The sequence below is a fragment of the Ailuropoda melanoleuca genome, chromosome 4 (assembly GCF_002007445.2).
Source record: "Ailuropoda melanoleuca isolate Jingjing chromosome 4, ASM200744v2, whole genome shotgun sequence".
Lineage (NCBI taxonomy): Eukaryota > Metazoa > Chordata > Mammalia > Carnivora > Ursidae > Ailuropoda > Ailuropoda melanoleuca.
This window is the reverse complement of record NC_048221.1, coordinates 121,714,549-121,736,121: the sequence shown is the minus strand read 5'-3', so window position 1 is coordinate 121,736,121 and position 21,573 is coordinate 121,714,549. Positions and strand designations below refer to the sequence as shown.

Below are 21,573 nucleotides of genomic sequence, written 5' to 3'. Positions count from 1 at the left end.
CGGGGAGGGCGGCGCGGAGGAGGCGGGAGCCCCGCGACCGCGTCCGGAGGCGCCGGAGTCGCGGGCTCTCGCAGGCCTCCCCGGGGCGGCGCCGGGGGCGGGGACGGCGCGGCCCACCTTCGGGGAGGTGGGTTTCTCCTCTCCGCTCCTGGCGGGCGCTCTAACTTTCGGCGGAGGTGCGGCGCAGTGTCTGGGTGGCGGCCCCCCGCTCTGCCTCAGCCGACGCGGCTGCCCGGGCGCCCTGGGAGTGTCACCCGCGCGCCGAGGCGCTGCGTGCGCTGCGCCGCCCTTCGTCCTTTTCCTGCGGCGGGCCTCCTCACGTCTCCCGTGTCTCCCCTGGCTTCTTAAATCGTTGAAGAAACCTTTTGCCAGTGGGAATGCGACGCTAAACCAAATGACTTTGCTTTCGGTCTTTGGCTGTCCTGAGATTCCTTAATTCTAAATCGTGGGAATTGGGGGGGGAGCACTTGCACGGAGACCTGCCCTAAACAGAGACGTGGTTTAGACCTCATCCTTGTAGATTAGATTGATAGGTTTATAATGTCAGCTTTCTTTTAGATGTCAGGTTATTCATTCATCCAGAGACTAAAGAGGCAATTTGGATTTAAACTCTGAGACAATGTTTTGATATGTATCAGAGGATGATATTCTCCTGGGATAGTAACTTAACTGTATGTTCCCAGCTAGACTGTGGTTCATATTGTAACAATATCATAGTACAAATTGGTGCCTTTGAAATTTTTCAACCAGGAAACACCCTCCTCCTTGGAAACATCCCCCAGATACTTCATTTTCACATTGACATTTATGAATCTTCTGCAAAATTTAAAGTAAGTCTAAATGGCAGGAGATCAGGCGGTGTGGGACATGTAGCAACTATGGACGGAAAGCAGGGAATTGAAAATGGCAGAAGTCTAGCTTTCCACGTTTTTATTATGCGAAACCATCCCGGTTCTCTCTTATTTTGCTAACATTAATATGCATTTTTAATGCTTCCGTTTGATATGGACTACCAGGGCTGTAAGATTAGATCTCTAAAGGTAATGAATATTTTTATTTCGATTTTGTAGAAGATTTAGCAAGTGGTATATTATTTGTAGTATTTACTTCAGATATTTCAGATTTACCAGATACAGTTTCCACCAGAAGTGCCTTTAAAAAAAGTGATATTTATATGGTGTCTTTTATTGTTTATAACGCCTCTAATTTTGAAACACGTACTTATGATCTTTATGTTATAGAATCAACTCTCTCTGTTTAAACCTACAAATTTCTGGTTACTTTTGGGCTTACTGTTCCTTTGTTAATTATGTATAATTAACTGTGCTGTTGGCTAACAAAGCTGTTGGCTTGCTTTGTTAACCTTTATTTGTTTCTAGTTGTTTATTATTTTCTCATCTGGAGTTCGAACAGCACTGTTTTGCTTCGGTGACATTCAGTAGAACTTTCTGCAACGAGGGGAGTGTTTCTGCACTGTTTCAACAGAGTAAACACTAGCCATGTCTAGCCATGTATGGCTTTTGAGTACTTGTATGGGGCTGGAGCAATGGAGGAACTGATTTTTTAATTTAATGTAAATAGCCACATGTGGCTAGTAGATACCTGTTTGGACACTGCAGCCATAACTTTTGAGTCCTTCAGGAATCTTCCATTGGCCCTCTTGAATCCAGCACTTGGTCACAACTATACAGTACTTACAGCTTACAGGAATCCTGTACTAGGTTCTAATCTATCTGAGGGCAAGTGCATACCTATTTTCTTTCCCTTTGCTATGCCTAGCCTAGGACTTAGAAACACTCAGTAAATGTTCGTTGAGTGACTAAATGAACTTCTTGAGGGCAGGTGTCTATTATAATCTCTCTAGGGCCCAGAGCCAACTAAGTATTAAGTACTGTAAATACCTATTTAGCGATCGAACAGATGCGTGTATGTAACAAATAAATGGGTAACTGGAGATGTTACATTAAAGCATTTTTTTTGTTATCTTATTAAAGTATAATTAACACACAATGTTATATTAGTTTCAAGTGTACAGTCACTATATTACTCAGTGCTCATCACGATAAGCGTATTCTTAATATTTTTTATCCTTTTCACTCACCCTCCCACCCACCTCCCCTCTAGCAACCACTGGTTTGTCCCAAACCAGTATTTAAGAGTCTTTCCTTCCTTCCTTCCTCCTCCCTTCCTTCTTTCCTTCCTTTTTTGTTCCTTTGCTTTGTTTCTTAAATTCCACATATGAGTGTAATCATGTGGTATTTGTCTTTCTCTGTCTGACTTATTTCATTTAGCATTATACTCTCTAGACCCATCCATATTGTTGTATATGGCAAGATCTCATTCTTTTTTATGACTAATATTCCACACACACTCACACACACACACACCCCCTACACCCCACACCTTCATCCGTTCATCTGTGAATGGACCCTTGGGTTGTTTCCATATCTTGGCTATTGTACACAATGCTACAATAAACATAGGGTGCATATATTTTTTTGAATTAGTGTTTTCATTTTCTTTGAGTAAATACTTAGTAGTGGAATCACTAGATCATATAGTAATCTATTTTTACTTTTTTTTCCCCTATTTTTAATTTTTAAAGGATACTTAAAGGTATGGTTTAAATGCTTATTTTGGTTATAGTACTTTTCTGGGAATCTAATGAAAATAAAGACTCATGGCAAGATACAGTATGAAATTGAATGGAAGGGCCTCATGATTCCAACCTGTGCAGACACAACTTAGATATCCTGTTAGTTGAGTAGCGCAAAGATGCTGCCCTTGAACCATATTCCAAAACTGAGAGAGTCTCTTGACCTCAGTGGGGTTCTTTAGTGAGGCCTACTAGCCCTGAAAAAGTTAGTGGGCATCTCCACTCACCACCATTCTGTGTTAGGGCATGGGCTAGGAATCTTTGAAAAATCATGAGATATTAGAGTCATGTTACAAGTTGCATTTTCTCAGTGCTGATTTGGGGTAATGGCGTAGGATGGGATTCCTGTATCAATCAAAGTTTGGGGAATTTGATTCAAGTTTGACCAAGTTTGATCAAGATCCCAGGTGTCATAGATCTTCAGATCCAGAGATTGCTTTCAGTAAGGATTCTAAAACTTGACCAACGTTTTTAGAGGTGTGCAGTTTTCTTAAGTGGGGGCAAAGGTAGAATGTTGAGTTTTTCATAAAGGAGAGGAAATGGGACTAGGGAAAAATGCAATGAAGACACAAAGTACAAAGAATGTTAGTACATTGACCAGGTAATATTGTAGCTTCTCTGGGCTTGAAGTATCTAGCATGTAAAATGACAACATTTATTACATCTGGTTAAATGAATCATCTTTCCACCATGAATCTAGGATTTGATTATTAAATATGCATAAGACACTAATCTGGCTGCTGTGGAGAGTGATAGTTGTGCAAGATACAGTTCTTTAAGGAGCTCCACAGCCTGCGAGGAAATGACAGGTGGTCTCAGGATCACTTTCAAAAAACATTTTTGGATGAGAAATTCTACCCTNAGGATCACTTTCAAAAAACATTTTTGTATGAGAAACTCTACCCTTTGAAAGGGAGGTTTTTAAAGGTGGTTTCCTCTTAACCAACTCAGAGAGATAGCCACTTAATCACTTGGCCAGAGAATTAGGAGTATAAAAAACATGTNTTTGAAAGGGAGGTTTTTAAAGGTGGTTTCCTCTTAACCAACTCAGAGAGATAGCCACTTAATCACTTGGCCGGAGAATTAGGAGTATAAAAAACATGTCTGGGGCGCCTGGGTAGCGCAGTTGTTAGGCGGCTGCCTTCGCTCAGGGCGTGATCCCGGCGTTCCGGGATCGAGTCCCACATCGGGCTCCTCTGCTATGAGCCTGCTTCTTCCTCTCCCACTTCCCCTGCTTGTGTTCCCTCTCTCGCTGGCTGGCTATCTCTGTCAAATAAATAAATAAAAAATCTTAAAAAAAAAAAAACATGTCTGAGTTCAAAAGTGTGATTGTAGTCAGATTAATCTTTCTAAAACACAGTTTGAATCAGGACACTCCCCTTTTAAAATATCAGGGGTTTCCATGCTTATGGAATTAAGTGATTTGGTCTTTGATCAGGTATATAAAATATTCCCCAAGTATAGTCCTTAAAAAAAAAACAATTACAGCCTTCTCACTTACAGTGTGCCTAGATATGCCTGAGTTCCAGCCTACAGTTCCTTTAACATGCTCTTCTTTTAAATTTCTGCCCTGGTGTCTGTCCACTTAATCTTTCAAGACCCATCTCGGGAGATGCTTTCTTCATTGGACCATTTCTGATTATCAGGAGCCCCCATAGCAAATGTTTCTTGCCCTTATGTTATGGGATGCATCCCATTCTAGCTCATTGTCTATGGTTATTAGTAATATTTTATTCATCCTAGCAGATGATAAACTACCGAACAAGCATGGACTGTCTGTTCCTCACTTTTGTATTCTCTGAAATATTTAGAATAGTGTGGTGCCTTGTACGTAATGGCTCCTTAATAGCTATTAAACTTTGTTTCTGTCCCTTGACTTTATTTTATTTTTTTCAGTGCAAAAAGGTAAGTTTTTATTAAAGCCCAGGGACAGGATCCATGGGCAGAAAGAACTGCCTCTGTTCCTTGACTTTAAAGGAAGCTTCATATGCTGTTTAGAATATTTGCCCGAATTTACTGCCAAGGAAATAGAAGCCAACAAGTAGAAGTCCTGAGTTACTTATAGCCCTGAGAAGCCATAATAGTGAAGAAGGGCTCTCTTCAGGATGTGTGTTACTTGTTGGAATTGGAGTATTTGAGGAAGATCGCCCTGCTGTGTGATACCAGTTCCTTGTTATTTTCCTGTTTATGTGGCAGAGTTACTGTCAAAATGATTCAAAGTATTGGGTGGCAAGAAACTTTAGCATCTAAGAGAATTTGAGTACCTTTAACATACTTAACACTGGATTGGGTTCTTTAATATAGAATATCCATCCATATAAGCGTGCACTTTATGAGAAAAAAGAAATCACCTTACTCTTTACCAGTTCCTGCTAATCTTCAGAAAACATGAATCAAGTTGAAAAGGAACTGGTTAGCTCAGAGAGGTGACTGTTTCTTTGGAGCAGGGTGGCGATGGTGGAGTAAAGATGGGTAAGTTAGATACAGGACTGGCTAACTAAGTATAATAGAATGCACATTGAGTAATATCTGGCATGACATTACCTGGTAGAATAAGCAAGCTATCAGTTAACTACCTTGATTTATTCTTTCTACTAAAATGGTCAAAAATCATTTTTATTTAGTTTTTTAATATAGTTTTTTGCTTATATTTAAAACAGATAATAGAGAGTCATAATATTTCAGACTTTAAAGATTTGTTACAAAAGAAACTGGATGCTTTTATCTCTATATTCAGTTTTACTAACATTTTCTCTGCCTTCTATGCCATTTCCAAATGCTCTAGGCTGTAGCAGTAGTCTGCTTTAGAGCACATTTATTCTAAGCTCTCATGTTTTCTGGGAAAAAGGTAATATAAGTGACATGGTTTATAAGGCATGGCCTTCCAGCTTCTGCTCGGATAGACTGAACAGGTCTTGTACGTTGGTAAGAAGTGATCGATGCCAGTAAGCTCTTAGATCCATGTTTGTGTAAGTGATGTGATTGATTTTCAGTAAAGTTTTCTGGGATTTCAGAAAATAATGAGAACATTCTAAAGTAGGTGATTTTCATGTGATGAGCATGTGACATGAGCTATTATTACTGGATGATAGATAACAGAACTTACGTCAGATCCTATGACAGAGATATATCTACAAGGGATGGTACGTCCCTTTGGTTGTGTGAGTAAAGAGAACATCAGCCATTTAGATTAATTCAGCATTTAAAAAAATTTTCACCTATTGTTGGGAAATAGCTTTTTATTACCCCTGGGCTTTGTCTAAAAAGATTACATGTCAGTAAGAGATGCGTGAAACAACGTATATTCTTCAACAACAGTTTGCTAAAAGGGAGTTGTGTTTCCCCTTCCTCTCTAGAAGAGATTCTTGAAGGTTGAAGTTTACAATGTCAGTAGGTTGGGGTGCTTGGCTGGCTCAATCGGGGGAGCATGGGACAGTTGATCTTGGGCTTGTAAATTCAGGTCCCATGTTGGGTGCAGAGATTATTTTAAAACATAAAATCTTAAAAAGTCAGTATGCTATATATGAAAAGAAAATAGGCATTTTTTGTGATCGAAGGCAATCATTCTGAGCTGCATACAAATATAATAGATCTGCTTTTTTCTCCTTCTCATTAAAGGTGGCTTTCTAGAAGATGACCATAGAGGACCTTCCAGATTTTCCAGTAGAAGGAAATTCTTTGATTGGAAGATACCCGTTTTTATTTCCAAGTTCGGAGACACCAGTTGTTTTTTCCATTTCTGCGGCACCAATGCCTTCGGACTGCGGTACGTCGAGTAGCTGTGTGTATTCCCTGTGGCCTGGAGACTTGACTTCTATCTTATGCCCTTTCTGCATTCGTAATTTTTCCTAAAACCCTTTGCCGTGGTTTTCATAAAATTGCTAGTTTTCCTTTTTCAAAACTTACAATTGCTTATTGCTTTTTTTCTGCCTCTTAAGCTAAATGCTTCATTTTGCTGTCAGCATTTTTATTATGTAAAAATGTTCATTTTAAGCACCATGATGGATTTAGAGGCTCTTATTTTTAGAATGCAGTGGTGCTTAGACATCTAGCATTCTTTTGCTATTGATATATTTATTTTGGTTAAATATACTGACTTGCTTAAAAAGCCATGTGTTAAGACAAAACAAAATATTATGAGCTAGCCATCTCTAATGGCCTTGCTGTCTCTGAAATGCTAGGATCTAATTTACCAAATAATCACTGCTGAAATGATCCAAATTTGGGGGGCAATGTAACAAGTTATGTGTTTCAGTACATATGCAAGCCTAATGGATCCTGTCTCAGTTGTCTTCCATCATAATTATAATTTGTACACAAATATAGTAAAACTTAAAAAAAAAAAAAGCTATGTACTTAGGTAGAGAGTGTGAGACCTTTCCCTGGAATGTGGAGTGGGATTGGTTCATATTTAAATCGGTTCACTTAAATCTCTTTCATAACATGTAAATTTATAGCTATTCTAGTTTTGACCTCTTTAGGCTTATTTCCCCAGAACTGTATTTTGTCAGATCGCTGATAAAGGAATAAAAGAAAACCAGGAGATAAATTTGATAGATTTGTTACATTTCTAGTTTAGTTAGAATTTTTCAAGTTAAGTATTGGGTCATCATTTCAAATTGTCTTTGGAGGCAGAGATCATGCAATTTCTATTACTTTTTATTTGTTATTTGTTTTTTTTGTTCAGAAATGCAATTTTTAAATATTAGTAGATATAAAATTATTAGGTGAGGGAATTTATCTCTTTAGTCATATCCATTCTAATAATTACTCACCTCCAAGTTCAGATTCTATAGCAGCTTGCCTTGCAGTCATCAAAAGTTTTACATAAAACCTGTGCCTAGATCCTTGGAGTTATTTGCAGCTTTTACAAAACGTGGACGAGGTTTATTTTCAGCTATAACAATCAATTATGCAGGAAAAACCTTAACTAAAGCACTTTGTGCCTTGCTTATGGCACGTACTCCATTATGTCTTGAGTCCTAATTGTCTTATGCTATAGCTTTCCTAGGCTATGGCTCTTTGGGATGGAGTAGCAATCATGCTTTGTTTCTGTTTATCTTATTAGGGCTGATGTGGCGATTGTTGATTAGTTGCTCAGTCAGTGTTTGTTGAATAAACACACTGAATGTAAGGTGATAATGGCCATTGACCTCTTTGTATAACTGAAATTAAACATTGCCCATATGCTTATAATTATACATTCTCAGAATCTGAATGGACCTGTAGGTCAGCTTTCCCTACTCACTTCTTAGTATAGAAATTCTATTTTCAGGATCTCTGACGAATAACCACTCAGCCACTTGGATAACTTCAGTAGTGGGAAATTAATGAAACAGCACATTTTATGGTTAAAAAGTCTTAGTTGTGATAAAGTTGTTTTTATATATAGACTCAAAATATGTCTCCTTGTGGGCGGCGCCTGGGTGGCTCAGTCGTTAAGCGTCTGCCTTCGGCTCAGGGCGTGGTCCCAGGGTCCTGGGACCGAGTCCCGCATCGGGCTTCCTGCTCCACTGGGAGCCTGCTTCTTCCTCTCCCACTCCCCCTGCTTGTGTTCCCTCTCTCGCTGGCTGTCTCTCTCTCTGTCAAATAAATAAATAAAATCTTTAAAAAAAGAAATATGTCTCCTTGAAACTTTGGCCAACTGATACTAGTTTTTGATATGTGGATCATACTTCTTTATATGATAGCCTTCAAATATTTGGTGATAATTTGAAAATTTTTATTTAGGCTGTAGTCCTTTAGGCTATAAGTTTCCGGTTCCTTCATCAGTCCCTTGGTGTCAGGACTTCTAAACTGTTTCCATTCTCGTTGTTTCCTTCTTAGTTACAGTGTTGTCCGTGTCCCCTTGAAAAGTGGCATCCTGAATTGTATTTATTATTTATTGAGGGCCTATTATGTGCCCGGTACTGTCCTAGATGCTGGGGGTAGCACAGTGACTGAGACAGACAATCTAGTGGGGAAAGACAATAAACAAATTCATAAACAAAACATAAATATTATAGGTTTTAATGAATTTTGTGGAGAAAAGTGACAGTGGATAATGGTGCAGAGTGTCTATTGTAGATGGGGTGGTCATCTGGAGTCAGAAGAAGCTGGGCACGTGAAGAGCCTGGAGAAAAGTGTTCCAGGCAGAAGAATAGGAAGTTAAAGGCACAGAGTTGGGGGAAAAAACTTTGCTGTGTCCTAAGAATTAATGGAAGGCCATTGTGGCTGAGAAGCAAAGCGGTTGAGGGGCAGAATGACAGGAGAGGAGGTTGGAATGAGTTAAAGGGATTTAAGTAGTGGTAATATATCTTATTTTCCCATGTAGTTACCATTTCCAGTGTTCTTTATTCTATTGTACAGATCTAAATTTCTAGTTGATACCATTTTCCTTCTGCCTGAAGGGCTTCTTTGAACAGTTCATGTGGTGCAGATCTGCTGGTGAGAAAACCCTGCAGCTTTTAAACGTCTAGGAACATTTTTGTGTTACCTGCTCTTTTGAGAAATAGGTTTGGTGAGTATAGAATTCTAGGTTAATAGTTTTTTTTCTTTCAGTGCTTGAAGATGTTGCTCCATTGTCTTTTTACTTGCATTGTTTCTGATAGGAAATATGCTGTAATTTTTGTTTCTCTGAATGTAATGCCTCCCGCCTGGCTGCTTTCAAGATTCTCTTTATCATTGGTTTCGAGCAATTTTACTGTGATGTGTCTTGGTGTAATTTTCTTTATGTTCTTCTGTGGGAGGGTCTGTGAAGCTTCTTGGACCTGTTGGTTTCAGTTTTCATCAAGTTTGGGAGATCGTTATATCTTCAGATATTTTTTTCTGCCCCTTGGCCCTTTAAGACACTCAAGTTACATGAACATTAGACCACTAGAAGTTGTCCCACAGCTCACTGATGCTTTTTTCACATTTAAAAATTCTTTTTGTGTTTTTTTTTGGTTGGTTTCTGTCATTGTGTCTTCAAGTTCATTAATCTTTTCGTCTGTGATATCTGATCAGCTGATGATCTCATCCAGTGTAGTTTTCATCTCAGCTGTTGTTTTCATCTCTCAAGTTTGATTTGGGTCTTTTTCATATCATCCATGTCTCTACTTAACTTTTTGAACATTTGGAATACAGTTATAATGACTATTTTAATGTTCTTTTCTGTTAATTATAATTTCGTGTCAAGTATAGGTCTGTTTCAATTGATTATCCCTGATTATGGGTCATGTTTTCCCCTTTCTTTGCATGCCTGGCAATCTGTGATTGGATGCCAGACATTGTGAATTTACCTGTTGGGTGCTGGATATTTTTCTGTTCCTGTCAGTATTCTTGAATTTTGTTGTGGGATGCAGTTAAGTTCCTTGGAAATAGTTTGGCCCTTTTGGGTCTTGTTTTATGATTTGTTAGGTGGTTCTGGAGCAGTGCTAATCTGGGGCTAAATATTACTCACTATTCAGTATTCCACCCAGTGCCCTGTGAATTTTTTTCTAGTCTTTGGTGAGAACAGGCACTGTTTTATTTTTTTTTTAAATTTATTTATTTATTTTTAATTTAAATTCACTTTAATTAACATATAGTGTATTAGTTTCAGAGGTAGAATTTAGTGATTCATCACTTGCATATTACACCTATTGTTCATTCTGTCAGGTGCCCTCCTTAATGCCCATCACCCAGTTACCTCATCCCCCCACCCTCTCCCCCTCCAGCAACCCTCAGTTTGTTTCCTAGAGGTAAGAGTCTTTTATGGTTTGTTGCCCTCTCTATTTTTGTCTTATTTTTCCTTCCCTTCCTCTATGATCCTCTGTTTTGTTTCTTAAATTCCACATGAATGAAATCATATATTTGTCTTTCTCTGACTGACTTAATTTACTTAGCATAATACCCTGTAGTTCCATCCATGTCATTGCAAATGGCAAGATTTCATTCTTTTTGTTGGCTGAGTAACTTTCCTGTGTGTGCGTGTGTGTGCGTGTGTGTGTATGTGTGTATGTGTGTGTGTGTATGTGTGTATGTATGCCACATCTTTTTTTTATCCATTCATCTGAACAGGCACTATTTTAGGCCCTTTATGAGCACTGGGCTCTAATTTTTTTAATCCTTTAGGATGGTTCTTTCTCTTACCTCGTGTTTTCCTCACAAGTGCATGTTAAATACTCAAGAAGGCCCTTCATAGATCTTTGGGGTTCTCTTGCTGTGTATCTCTCTCCTCTTTGATACTCTTTCCTGTGAACTCTAGCTCCCTGGATTTCCTTGGCTTTCAGCGTTGTCTCCTCAACTCAGGGAGTCTTCTGTGCTTCTCTTGGTTTCCCTCTCTTTGCACTGAGACCTGGAAACTCTCAAGGCAGATACTGGGGCCAATTGTAAGACCCACCTTATTTGTATCCTGTCTCTTATGATCACTGTCTTTCATTGCCTTGATGTCCAGTGTCCTTGAAAACTGCATTTCATCTATTTCCTTTGGTTTTTTGTTGTTTCGGGTGGAAGGGTAAATCAGATCTTCATTACTCCAACCTGACGTGAAGTGGGACAATTCTCCCCTATCCCTCCTGATTTCTTTTGATTAAAGCTCCCCTCCCCCATGGAAGCTTAAACTTCGAATTTAGTTAGATTTGTTAGTATGTAGTATAGCATCGAGATTAAGATTACAGATCAGTCTGGCTTTAATCCTGACTCCAACACTTACCAGTGGTGTGATCTTAGGAAAGTTATTTATTTTCTCTGTCCCTTCTCTGTTCCCTCTATTTCCTCTTTGATAAAACGGGAACAATAATAGTACCTACCTCATATGGTTGTTATGAGGATTAAACTAGGCAGTATATATAAAGTGCATAGAGCAGTCCCTGGCATCTGTTAAGTACTTAACAAGTGTAACATATTGTCATTATTATTTAAATGAGCTATCTGTTGTTTGCCATTGTCTCAGTATATGATTACTGAAGCATTGTTATATGCTTTATTATTTATCGGGCTACTGCCCCCTATCAGGTCATTAGTTTTTTTTAGTTCAGATGTTCTTGCTTATTTATCTTACATTTACTTTCTAGATCTTTGCTATTCAAAGTGTGGTCCTTAGTCTGGTAGCACTGACATCCCTGGGAGCCTGTTAGAAACTCAATTCCACGGCTCCTGGGTGGCGCAGTCAGTTAAGTGTCTGACTTTGGCTCAGTTAAGTGTCTGACTTTGGCTCAGGTCATGATCTCAGGGTCCTGGGATCAAGCCCCACGATGGGTTCCCTGCTCAGCGGGGAGCCTGCTTCTCCCTCTCCCTCTGCCTCTGTGATCTCTCTCACTCTCACTGTCTCTCAGATAAATAAATAAAATCTTAAAAAAAAAAAAAAAAGAAGCTCAGTTCCAGGCCCCACCTGAGATTTCCTGGATCAGAATTAACATTGTAACAAGATCCCTAGGTGATTCCTATCTCCGCTAATGTTTGAGAAGCTCTGCTACTGATGAACCATAGAGTAATTCTGTATCTTCTCTCACAAATAGATCCTGGTGAGATTTTGATTAGAATTGAAATTATTTTAAATAATTGTTTTTGGTAAAATTATCAGCTTTAAATATTTTTTTGGTTCCACAACATGATGTGTCTCACTCCATTTAAGTCACTCTCCTCTTCCAGTTTTCTATAAATAAGCCTCACACATTCATTGGCATGTTTGTTACTTTTATTGATATTGTGTGTGGGATGCATTTCCCATTGCTTTTCATTTTTTTTTTAAATACGAAATCATATAAAAATGCACTAAATGTAGCAGTAGCAAACATATATGTCACACACATCCAGCATCAGAAAGAATAAATATTAGCATTTTGCCATTTTTCCTTTAGCTCTTGTTTTTTAGTTACAAGAAAACCTTAAAGTTGAAATTCCCTCTGTTTCCTTTTGGTCCTATTCCCTTTGCTCTCCAGAGGCAACCATTATCTTCTATTTAGTATGAATATTCCAGACCATATTATTATATATTTACTACATAAATGAGCATACTTAAACGGTATGTAGTACTGTTTTGTGTATTCGTAATTTTATGTAAATGGCAGAAACTGCATGTTATTCTGCAGCTTAATTTATCAGTCAGTATGTTTTTTGAGACCTAGCCTTATCAACTCCCAATTTAGAGATCTAATTCATTTCTTTTCTTGTTAAAAAGCAAAAAGTAGAATATGTCAATTCTATCCATTCCTTTATGGAGAGAGGTTTCAGCCCAGCTTTTTTGCCATTATGATTAATGCTAGAATAAGAATTCTTGAACATGTCTCCTGTGGACACATGCAAAAAAGTCTCTAGGTATATATTTAGAAATTTCTCTACTGTCAATGACCAATGCTTAGAAAAGGGACTGATCCATAAATATTTATTGAATAGATAATCAGTTAGATACCCCCACCCCCACCCCATCTAGTCAACTGCTATTTATAAGAAACTTACCTGAATCTATGTTCAAGAAACCATGCAAGGTGCTTCTCTCTGTTGGATACCAGTTCTTTTCTGGTCTTCCTTTCTGAACCTAGAGGGCCATTCTGTTGTCTAAGATTCTAGATAGTATCTCATTCTAGTTTTAGTCTTTCTGATTCTCTCCTGATGGTGCTCTCCTTTTATACACATCCTTGGTTTTCTGCTTTTCCACTCACCTTTTAGTTATCCTGATTCTGAAAGTATGAATTATGTGTACATAGTATAATTTTGGAAGATATAAAAAAATGCGAAGAGCATTGAAAAAAACATGAATCCTGCTACTCATGTATGCTGTTAAAAGCTGACTTCAATAGTGAATTCTCTTACAGAGGCAGCACAATAGAGGAAAGAAGATAGACTTTGGATACAGATCTGGTTTTCTACCCAAGATGTGCCGCTTGCTAGTTGTGTGACTTGGAACAAGTATTATTTAGTCTGAGCTTTGGTTTCTTTACCTGCAAGATGAGAGTAATAGTACCTCCCAAGTGGGGTGTTTGTGAGGAGTTGACTTGTGAAGTGTTTGGTAAGTTGTACGTACTCAGCAAATGTTGGTTCTCTAATGCTCTCCTTCTTTAGATGCTTCTGGTTTTTTAGATTCCTTGCCCCCTCTCCCCTTTTTTTTGGATTGTTCAAGACAGTAGAATCAGATTTTCTTCCATTCTCTTCTCTAGCCATAGGCTGACCAAAGTTTTCTATGAATCTTGGAGAATTTTTAAGAGGTATTTCGATCATGTTCAATTCTGCTAGTATTCCACGTTTTTACTAATACATATTCCCAAATCACCCAGTCACTCTGGCCCGAAGTTTGACTTCTGCGTCACCAGGTATTGGTCCCTTATGGGTTGGCGTGACAGTTCTCCTCATGCCTCTTCAGAGGGTAGAGAGTAATGCCTGTTTCTTATAGAAAATTAGGTAAATACAGAGAAGTGAAAAGAATATATAAAATTGCACATCAGTTGATATTTTGGCATTTTTCCCTTTTTATGTGTGTTTTAATTATAGATGTGAATCTACTCTTTGTGATATATTTATGTTGTGATAGCTGAAAATATTTATAAAATTTGACAGATTTTCTGTGCCTTAGAAGTAGTTATTTGAAAATTTAAGGTTTGAGATGGGTGCGCTCACATTTTTTGTTCTGTCTGTAATAAAATGTGGTACGATGCACAGAAATCACGTTCCCACAATTCAGGAATGCTGCATACATTTTGTTTCTCTTGACTTTGGTTATAAAAATAGCTTAACGTAAACCTACTCCTTATGTATCAAAATATCTGTATCTTTTGAGCCCTGGTCTTATTTATTATTTTCAATATATTTATTTGGCACTTTTAATAAGTTTAATTTACCTTTTTTTTTGTTTTATTTCAAACAGAGTTTTCTTTCTTTGATCCTAATGATACGTCATGCCAGGAAATTCTCTTTGATCCTAAAACGTCTGTATCAGAATTATTTGCCATTTTAAGACAGTGGGTTCCTCAGGTCCAGCAAAACATTGACATTATTGGAAATGAGGTAAGGAATTCTTCCATTTTACATTTTGCATTGTTAGGATTATTAATTGTATAGATGCTTCCCCTCCCCCCCAAGCCCACCATCTGAATGGAAAGGTGGTGATAAATGAAAAACCTTTCAAAGGTTCTGATGTTTGTTCTTTGTATCCCCAGGCTGTGCGCGGGGCAGTTGAGTCGGTATTGTACATTCTTTCCATTGTTCCCTCGTGCTCCTCACTTGCTTATGGCTGGAATTCCGATGTTAGAGACTCTAGGTGGCAGCAAGCATTTTCCATACTTCCTTTCTTAGTATACATTAATTTTGTAGACTTTAAAAAATACATTTCATGAGGAGATTTGAATACCAGCGTGTTTTATCCATACTTTTGGGTAGTCTGGTAAAGATCGAGGCTTACACATAGTTTTCAAAAATAATTTGATTCTTTGAAGGAGGTAAGAAAGAATAATTAGTTAATTTGACCTGCATATTTTCATGTGGTAAGAAGAGAGCGCTTATATATTTTTTCAAATACCATTACACTCATTAGAAAGAACATTTTGTTTATCCTTTGAGAGATTAAGGGACATAGTTGGAGTGCCAGATTACCTTGGAATAGTCTTTAAAAATTTCCTTCAGTCTAGTGACAAATTATTTTCATTATTCCTATTGGATGCAGAATTTAAAATTTATCCCTAAGAGAAGCCCGTTCTAGCTACTCATTTTATTGAGAACTAATTCTGATAGGATGGTCTAACTTGGTTCTCAGCATTTCAATCATCATGTTGACATATCTTCCTTGGCTTCTTCAGATTCTTAAGAGAGGCTGCAATGTGAATGACAGAGATGGACTGACGGATATGACTCTTTTACATTACACTTGCAAATCTGGAGCTCATGGCATCGGTAAGTGTGTGGAGAATCTGCTAGCGGCTTAAGACGTCTGTATTTGTGTTCGTATAAGCTATGTTATGCAACCAGAGTCCCTGGGAGGGCACCTAGCTGCTGATAATAATGTCCCCTGAACAGGCAAGCATTCAGTTGGATCCTCCCCAAAACCTTGTTCCCTTCCCTTCCTTTTCTCAGGGGTGGGGGTCTTTATAGTCTCCTGATACTTCCCAGCTTTTCTAGAGCAGGCTTCATGGCTGCATTCTCACTAGGTGAGAGTAACTGATAACACCCTAGAACATTCCTGAGGGTTTACAGCAAGGTTAGACAATCCAAGCTGTTTTCCAAGCATCCCAGTCCTCACAGACCCCAGTCTTTAGGCCTAAGGAGTATTCCTGTATAGATAACAGGAGTTATCTATAGGCCTAAGGAGTATTCCTGTATAGATAACATATACACCTATTTTCCCGGATTGGCGTTCTGTGCTTTACCACCATGTAAACCTGCCTCTTATTAACTATATATTGTGAATATCTCTCCCTGTTTCAGTAGTCTGATATATGCTTCTTAAGCTGTTGATGGTGAAAGACTTTTTTTCCTTATAATCCACCATGGACTAATTCCTTTTGTAAAAAAAAGAAGACAAAAAACAAATGAAATTATAATAGAAAAATGAAACAATTATTATTCGAAAGGCATAAAATTACATTTAAATTAATATATTCTGAAGAAATGATTGCATCAGAAAAAATAAGACGGTAATCAAAAGGACAGAGAAATGACAGTTTGGGGCTTGTAGTGGTCCACAGAACACACTGAGCAGTACTGGTCTAGGGCATTGCTTTTAATGGCTTTATAGTATTCCAGTATGTGGATGACTTATGATTTATTTAACCAATTTCATATTATTGTACTTTTAGAATTTTATTTTAGAATAAAGTAGTCATGTTTATTTATAAAAAACTAAACTATAGTTTCAAAATTTTATTAATAGTAAAAAGTGCTGTGATGAATGTCTTTACAGCTAAGTGTTTATCCATATCTCTGAATATGATTTTTTTTTTTAGAACAAATTCCTTGTAAGTGAAATTTTTGAGGTGTATATGTAGACTCAGTATGCTGTTTGCTTGGGCTTTTTAAATAAGGTAGTAGATAGCCATCCATTGGAACTTCAGTTTGTACTGAAGAAAAATAATTTAGAAAACTTTCTTTAGGTGATGTTGATACAGCTGTAAAATTTGCAACTCAACTTATTGATCTGGGAGCAGATGTTAGTTTACGGAGTCGCTGGACAAATATGAATGCTTTGCATTATGCTGCTTATTTTGATGTCCCTGAGCTTATAAAGGTGATTTTGAAGACATCTAAACCAAAAGGCAAGTACTGTAAGATCACCGTTAGATGTTATTAGTTGAACACTTTATTAATGGCATAAAAATTAACATTCAGAGAAATTTCTGCTTCTAATCCATCTCGTTCCATATGACCTCTTACTCCATTTTTCTTTTGCAGGACTAGCTTAATATTTCTTTATTGAAGATTAATTGCTGTCATTAAACAAAAGCCTTAGTACAAAGAGATACAAAATAAAACAGTGTTCTCTCTGTTTTTTATAACCCCCCAAATTCCCCAGTATAACATGGATTTTATAAAGTGTAATTGAATCTATGTGCTATATATTTCTTTTGTCTTGAGTAGCCAGAAATAGAACAATAAAGCTTTCAGAGCTAAGCACTAAAATTATAAAGAGCATATTAGATGGCATTTGCTTCTGAAATTCTCTGATTAAAGAAGGATACAAATTCAGGTGTTTTTTTTTTTTTTTTTCCGCTTCCTATTTTGATGATGATATCCTAAAATTGAATATCAGACTGACTATATTACAGTGCTGGTATTTTGACTTTCTCTCTGGTCCTCTCAGTGGGTCAGTTTTCTATTGAGAAAAAGATGAGAGCAAATGCGATAGTATTACTCTAAGTTAAAGGTGAGCGGCATATGGTGTTTTCCGCGTTCACAGAAAACTTGTTTTAGAGATTCAGTAGCTAAATTTCCCAGCATGTTTGTTTGTCACTCTGCTTTGTATAATCATCCATTTTATCTTTAGCTTTTACCTTTTAATTTTTGATTGATGTTAGGAAGAAAGCCTCTTCTGATAGTACAGCGTCTTTAATAACTCAGGAAGGTTTGTCCTGAGCATGTCTTAGTTGTCTGCAATTGTAGATAAGACATGTGGGGCGGTGTGGTTTAGATTAAGGTAGCATTAGTAGAACCAGATATATTAAACCCCTGTTATAGAAAACATGCAAAATGGGATTCCCAATTCTGGAAGATTTCTTGTGTCTTAAGTATAGCATCATGGTGATTTATTGAAAGTTATTAAAATGTCCTTAGAATTGCAAGATTCTTTTTTCCTAACATGAAGTCCAAAGTCATTTGTTGAATAAAGTATTATGAATGAATATGATTTGTAAGCATTTATATATTTAATTAGTCTTTAACTTATTCCCGATTTGAAAATTCTGCATTGTTTTACCTACTACTTTTTATGTGAAAGGCCAGATAGGAAATACTGTAGGCCTGGTGGACCACTGCAGCGACTTGATTTTGCAGTTATGGCAGGAAGCTAGCCGTAGAGAATATGTAAATAAATACCTGTGGCTATGTTCCAATAAAACTTTATTTCTAAAAGCAGATGATGAGTTGTGTTTGCCCATGGGCCATAGTTTGCTGGTTCCTGACCCAAACCTTACTACCTTATTGTAGCTGTCACAACATACACGCAAGAGGTTAATGAGTGATTGTGATAAGATCGTTCCTTTCACAAATGTGAATTATTACCATTAATTTCTTTAAATATAGTTTAGTTTGCCATGGTTGGAAAAATCTCTGATAACACCAGTCCATGTTATAATGAGATTTTATTGTACTAAAAAAATAATTGGTTAACCAGATTGTAATATGGAGATTTGGTTCCATCGTGAAATGGTGCTTCTCGTGGATGGGTTTAAGTCCCAAAAATGGCTTAATAAAGTTCTCCCTCCCCACCCCAACTGGAAAAAAAAATCCTACCTGTCTCCTTTTATATTAAAGTAGCTAAATTTAAATTTTTAGCTAATATACTTGTGGTGTTTCATTGCAGATGTAGATGCCACTTGCAGTGACTTTAATTTTGGAACAGCTCTGCACATTGCTGCTTATAACTTGTGTGCAAGTACTGTGAGATGCTTGCTGGAGCATGGGGCAAATCCTGCATTTAGGGTAAGAGGTTAAATTACAGTTGAAAATGTAAGAGTTAAAAGGTCTGACATTATCTTCCAGTAAAGAGTTCAATCTGGGTGTTGTTACAGAACTCATAGAAGGGAAGGATTTGTGCTGCAGATAAAGGGTAATGGTGATCAACTTTATCTCAGATAAATATAGGGCATAGCAGTGAATTCCAGTCCCCTTACATTGATAAGCTCTGTAAAATTTCCTTTCATCCAGTGAGGTCAAATGTTCCTTAATGTGTCATCATGTTTAAGTGTCTTTCATTTAGTTTTTTGATATATTTACAAAAAGTTAACTATCAAATTAAAATGCATATGGTAAAGTGGTGTTTCTATATTAAATCATATTTTAAATTCTTTTGGAAAGAAATTTTATTTGAGAAAATTTTAAAAAATGCACATTTAGGAGTGCAGTAAACCTTTAAAAATAAAATTAAAGGAAAAATGGATTTTTTAATGATAATCATGTAAATTAGTAAATTTACAAAGTTAACACACAGGATTGCATTTCATAATCTTCAAGTCTTTTGATATTTTATTATCTTTACAGAGTGGCTCTTGATGTTTTTTTCCTTAATATTAATAGCAGTAACCTGCTCTGGCAGGGATTCTTAATTGGGTCTGGACCTTCCCTTGAAGGGACGGGGTGGGCAGTATTTGAAAAAGCCTCTCTCCTTCCCCTTTTTCCTCTCCCCCTCCCTGATTTCTAGTTTCCCCTCTCCTCCCTGCTTCTTTCTGCCACTCTTCTTTCTGTTTAACCCCATCATTAGTTAATTAACCCTTCTCCCCTCTTTCCTTCCTCCATCTGCCCCTACCTCCTTCCCTGTTGTTTCTTGGGCTTGGGGAGAACACAATAAATCAAAGTCTTTGTCCCCAAAGAGAACATAGTGTAGAGGGGAAGACGGACAAGTAATCTTACTGTAGTTGTTGGCATTCAGTGGGTTACGATGTGGGGGTGGGCACAGAGTGCCATGAGGTCACAGACGAGGGGTATCTCTCTAAGCCTTTCTGGCAAAGGTGACATTGAGCACTTAAACATAGTTAAGAACTAACCAGTTAGAGGAGGGAGGTACGAAAAGCCTTTTAGGGACAGAGGAGAGTAGCGGTCACCACGGCTAGGAGATGATTCCCCCAGTTTGCCTGGAATGCAAAGGTGATACATTTTTGCTTTTCCTAGTAGACTGTTGACAAAACCTTCTTCGTGGAGGCTTTTTGGAATTTAGTAAAATGCAGTGAGGCATGCCATTGAGGTAAATTTTGATTCAAGCCAGAAGCAATGATAGATTGTTGTATTTTGAAGGTTAATAAAAAAAAAAAAAGAGCCAACATGTGGGTCAGCAGTAGCTCTTGGATCATACTCTGATAACCACAATTTTAGAAGAAAATGGAATTCTATAATTAATCATGAGCAAGCCTTCTTATGTCAGCATGACATCATCGTTTTTATTTTATTATTACTATTTTTTTTAACAGAAGCTTTAGTTGCCAAATTTCATAGGAATTAACATAAGTGCATGACTTGTTCTAGAAAGGTGGAGGACTTAAAAAAACTAAGGTAAAATAGTCCTTGTTAATACAGCTTACAACTTATCAGTACAAGGTTTAAAAAAAACTTCCGCCTCTTTTTATCGAGAGTACATATTAGTTCTATACATACCTTTATTATATTTTGTATATTTTCTTTAAATCTGAAATTATTTAAAAAAATTTTTTTTAAAGATTTTATTTATTTATTTCACAGGGAGAGACAGCGAGAGAGGGAAGACAAGCAGGGGGAGTGGGAGAGGGAGAAGCAGGCTTCCCGCCAAGCAGGGAGCCCGATGCGGGGCTCGATCCCAAGACCCTGGGATCATGACCTGAGCAGATGGCAGACGCTGAACGGCTGAGCCACCCAGGCATCCCTGAAATCTGAAATTCTTTAAAATAGTCCCATCACCATCCCAGAAATTTGATAACATGTCTCCCTGCCTTATTTTTACTTAGGACCAAAATGACTTGAATTTTAGAACAAAAACTGTGAGGCACTCGCAAACTAAGTGTGTTCTGAAAGCCTCATTCTTTCACTTGTACGGAGCATTTGAAGGTCATTATCAGCAGAGAAGACAAGGAAAAGAAGTTTCTTGGCAAAAGAATCTCGATTCATCACATTAAAATAAGATTACAGTCTGGAAACTTTCTCATACCACCTAAGATTTTTGGTTAGGGAACTTTGGAGAGAGATACTGTGTTTGAGGGAAGGATAGCCCTCAGGAGGAGAGAGGCTGAGTGTAGTGAGTCCTGGACGTGGCTTCAGTTGTCCCCTCTTCCAGGAATCCTGTGAATCGCTGAAGGAGTCATTAACCTTTCCTTGCTGAATTTCCTTAATTGGCAAACTGGAAATGATAGTGATATTTTACTCGCTTAGTTGGTTTTTGTCTCTTCTGCAATATATACTCTCGGCATGGATTTTTATCTGTTGTGTTCATAAGCTTTTTCTTGATGTGAGAATCAAATGAGACAATTTATATGATAGGATTTGGTTATATAAACACCATGCAAATGTTAGTGGGCTTGTAACTGACCATTTTATCTTGTTGCGGGATTAAATCCAAGGAAGCAGTCTCTCCTTTACAGTGAGATCAGAGCTGTTTTCTTTCTTTCTTTTTTTTTTTTTTTTAAGATTTTACTTATTTATGTGACAGAGAGACAGCCAGCGAGAGAGGGAACACAGCAGGGGAGTGGGAGAGGAAGAAACAGGCTCATAGCAGAGGAGCCTGATGCGGGGCTCTATCCCATAACGCCGGGATCACGCCCTGAGCCGAAGGCAGACGCTTAACGACTGCGCCACCCAGGCGCCCCCAGAGCTGT

At 37.8% G+C, this 21,573-nt stretch overlaps 1 protein-coding gene across 4 annotated transcripts in view; it reads left to right on the top strand.

Moving 5' to 3' along the window:
- CLIP4 (CAP-Gly domain containing linker protein family member 4) overlaps positions 1-21,573 on the top strand; it is a 68,136-nt gene that overhangs the window by 828 nt on the left and 45,735 nt on the right. The window contains exons 1-6 of one of the 4 annotated variants that reach the window (XM_034659702.1): positions 103-830; positions 6,275-6,422; positions 14,457-14,596; positions 15,385-15,478; positions 16,675-16,836; positions 18,600-18,718. In XM_034659702.1, the coding sequence (XP_034515593.1) occupies positions 6,290-6,422; positions 14,457-14,596; positions 15,385-15,478; positions 16,675-16,836; positions 18,600-18,718 (648 nt within the window). In that variant the 5' untranslated portion in view covers positions 103-830; positions 6,275-6,289. Of the gene's footprint in view, positions 1-102; positions 831-918; positions 1,041-6,274; positions 6,423-13,410; positions 13,605-14,456; positions 14,597-15,384; positions 15,479-16,674; positions 16,837-18,599; positions 18,719-21,573 lie in introns of those variants that run through there. The other 3 variants (XM_034659703.1, XM_019804225.2, XM_019804223.2) reach the window with 3 other exon arrangements.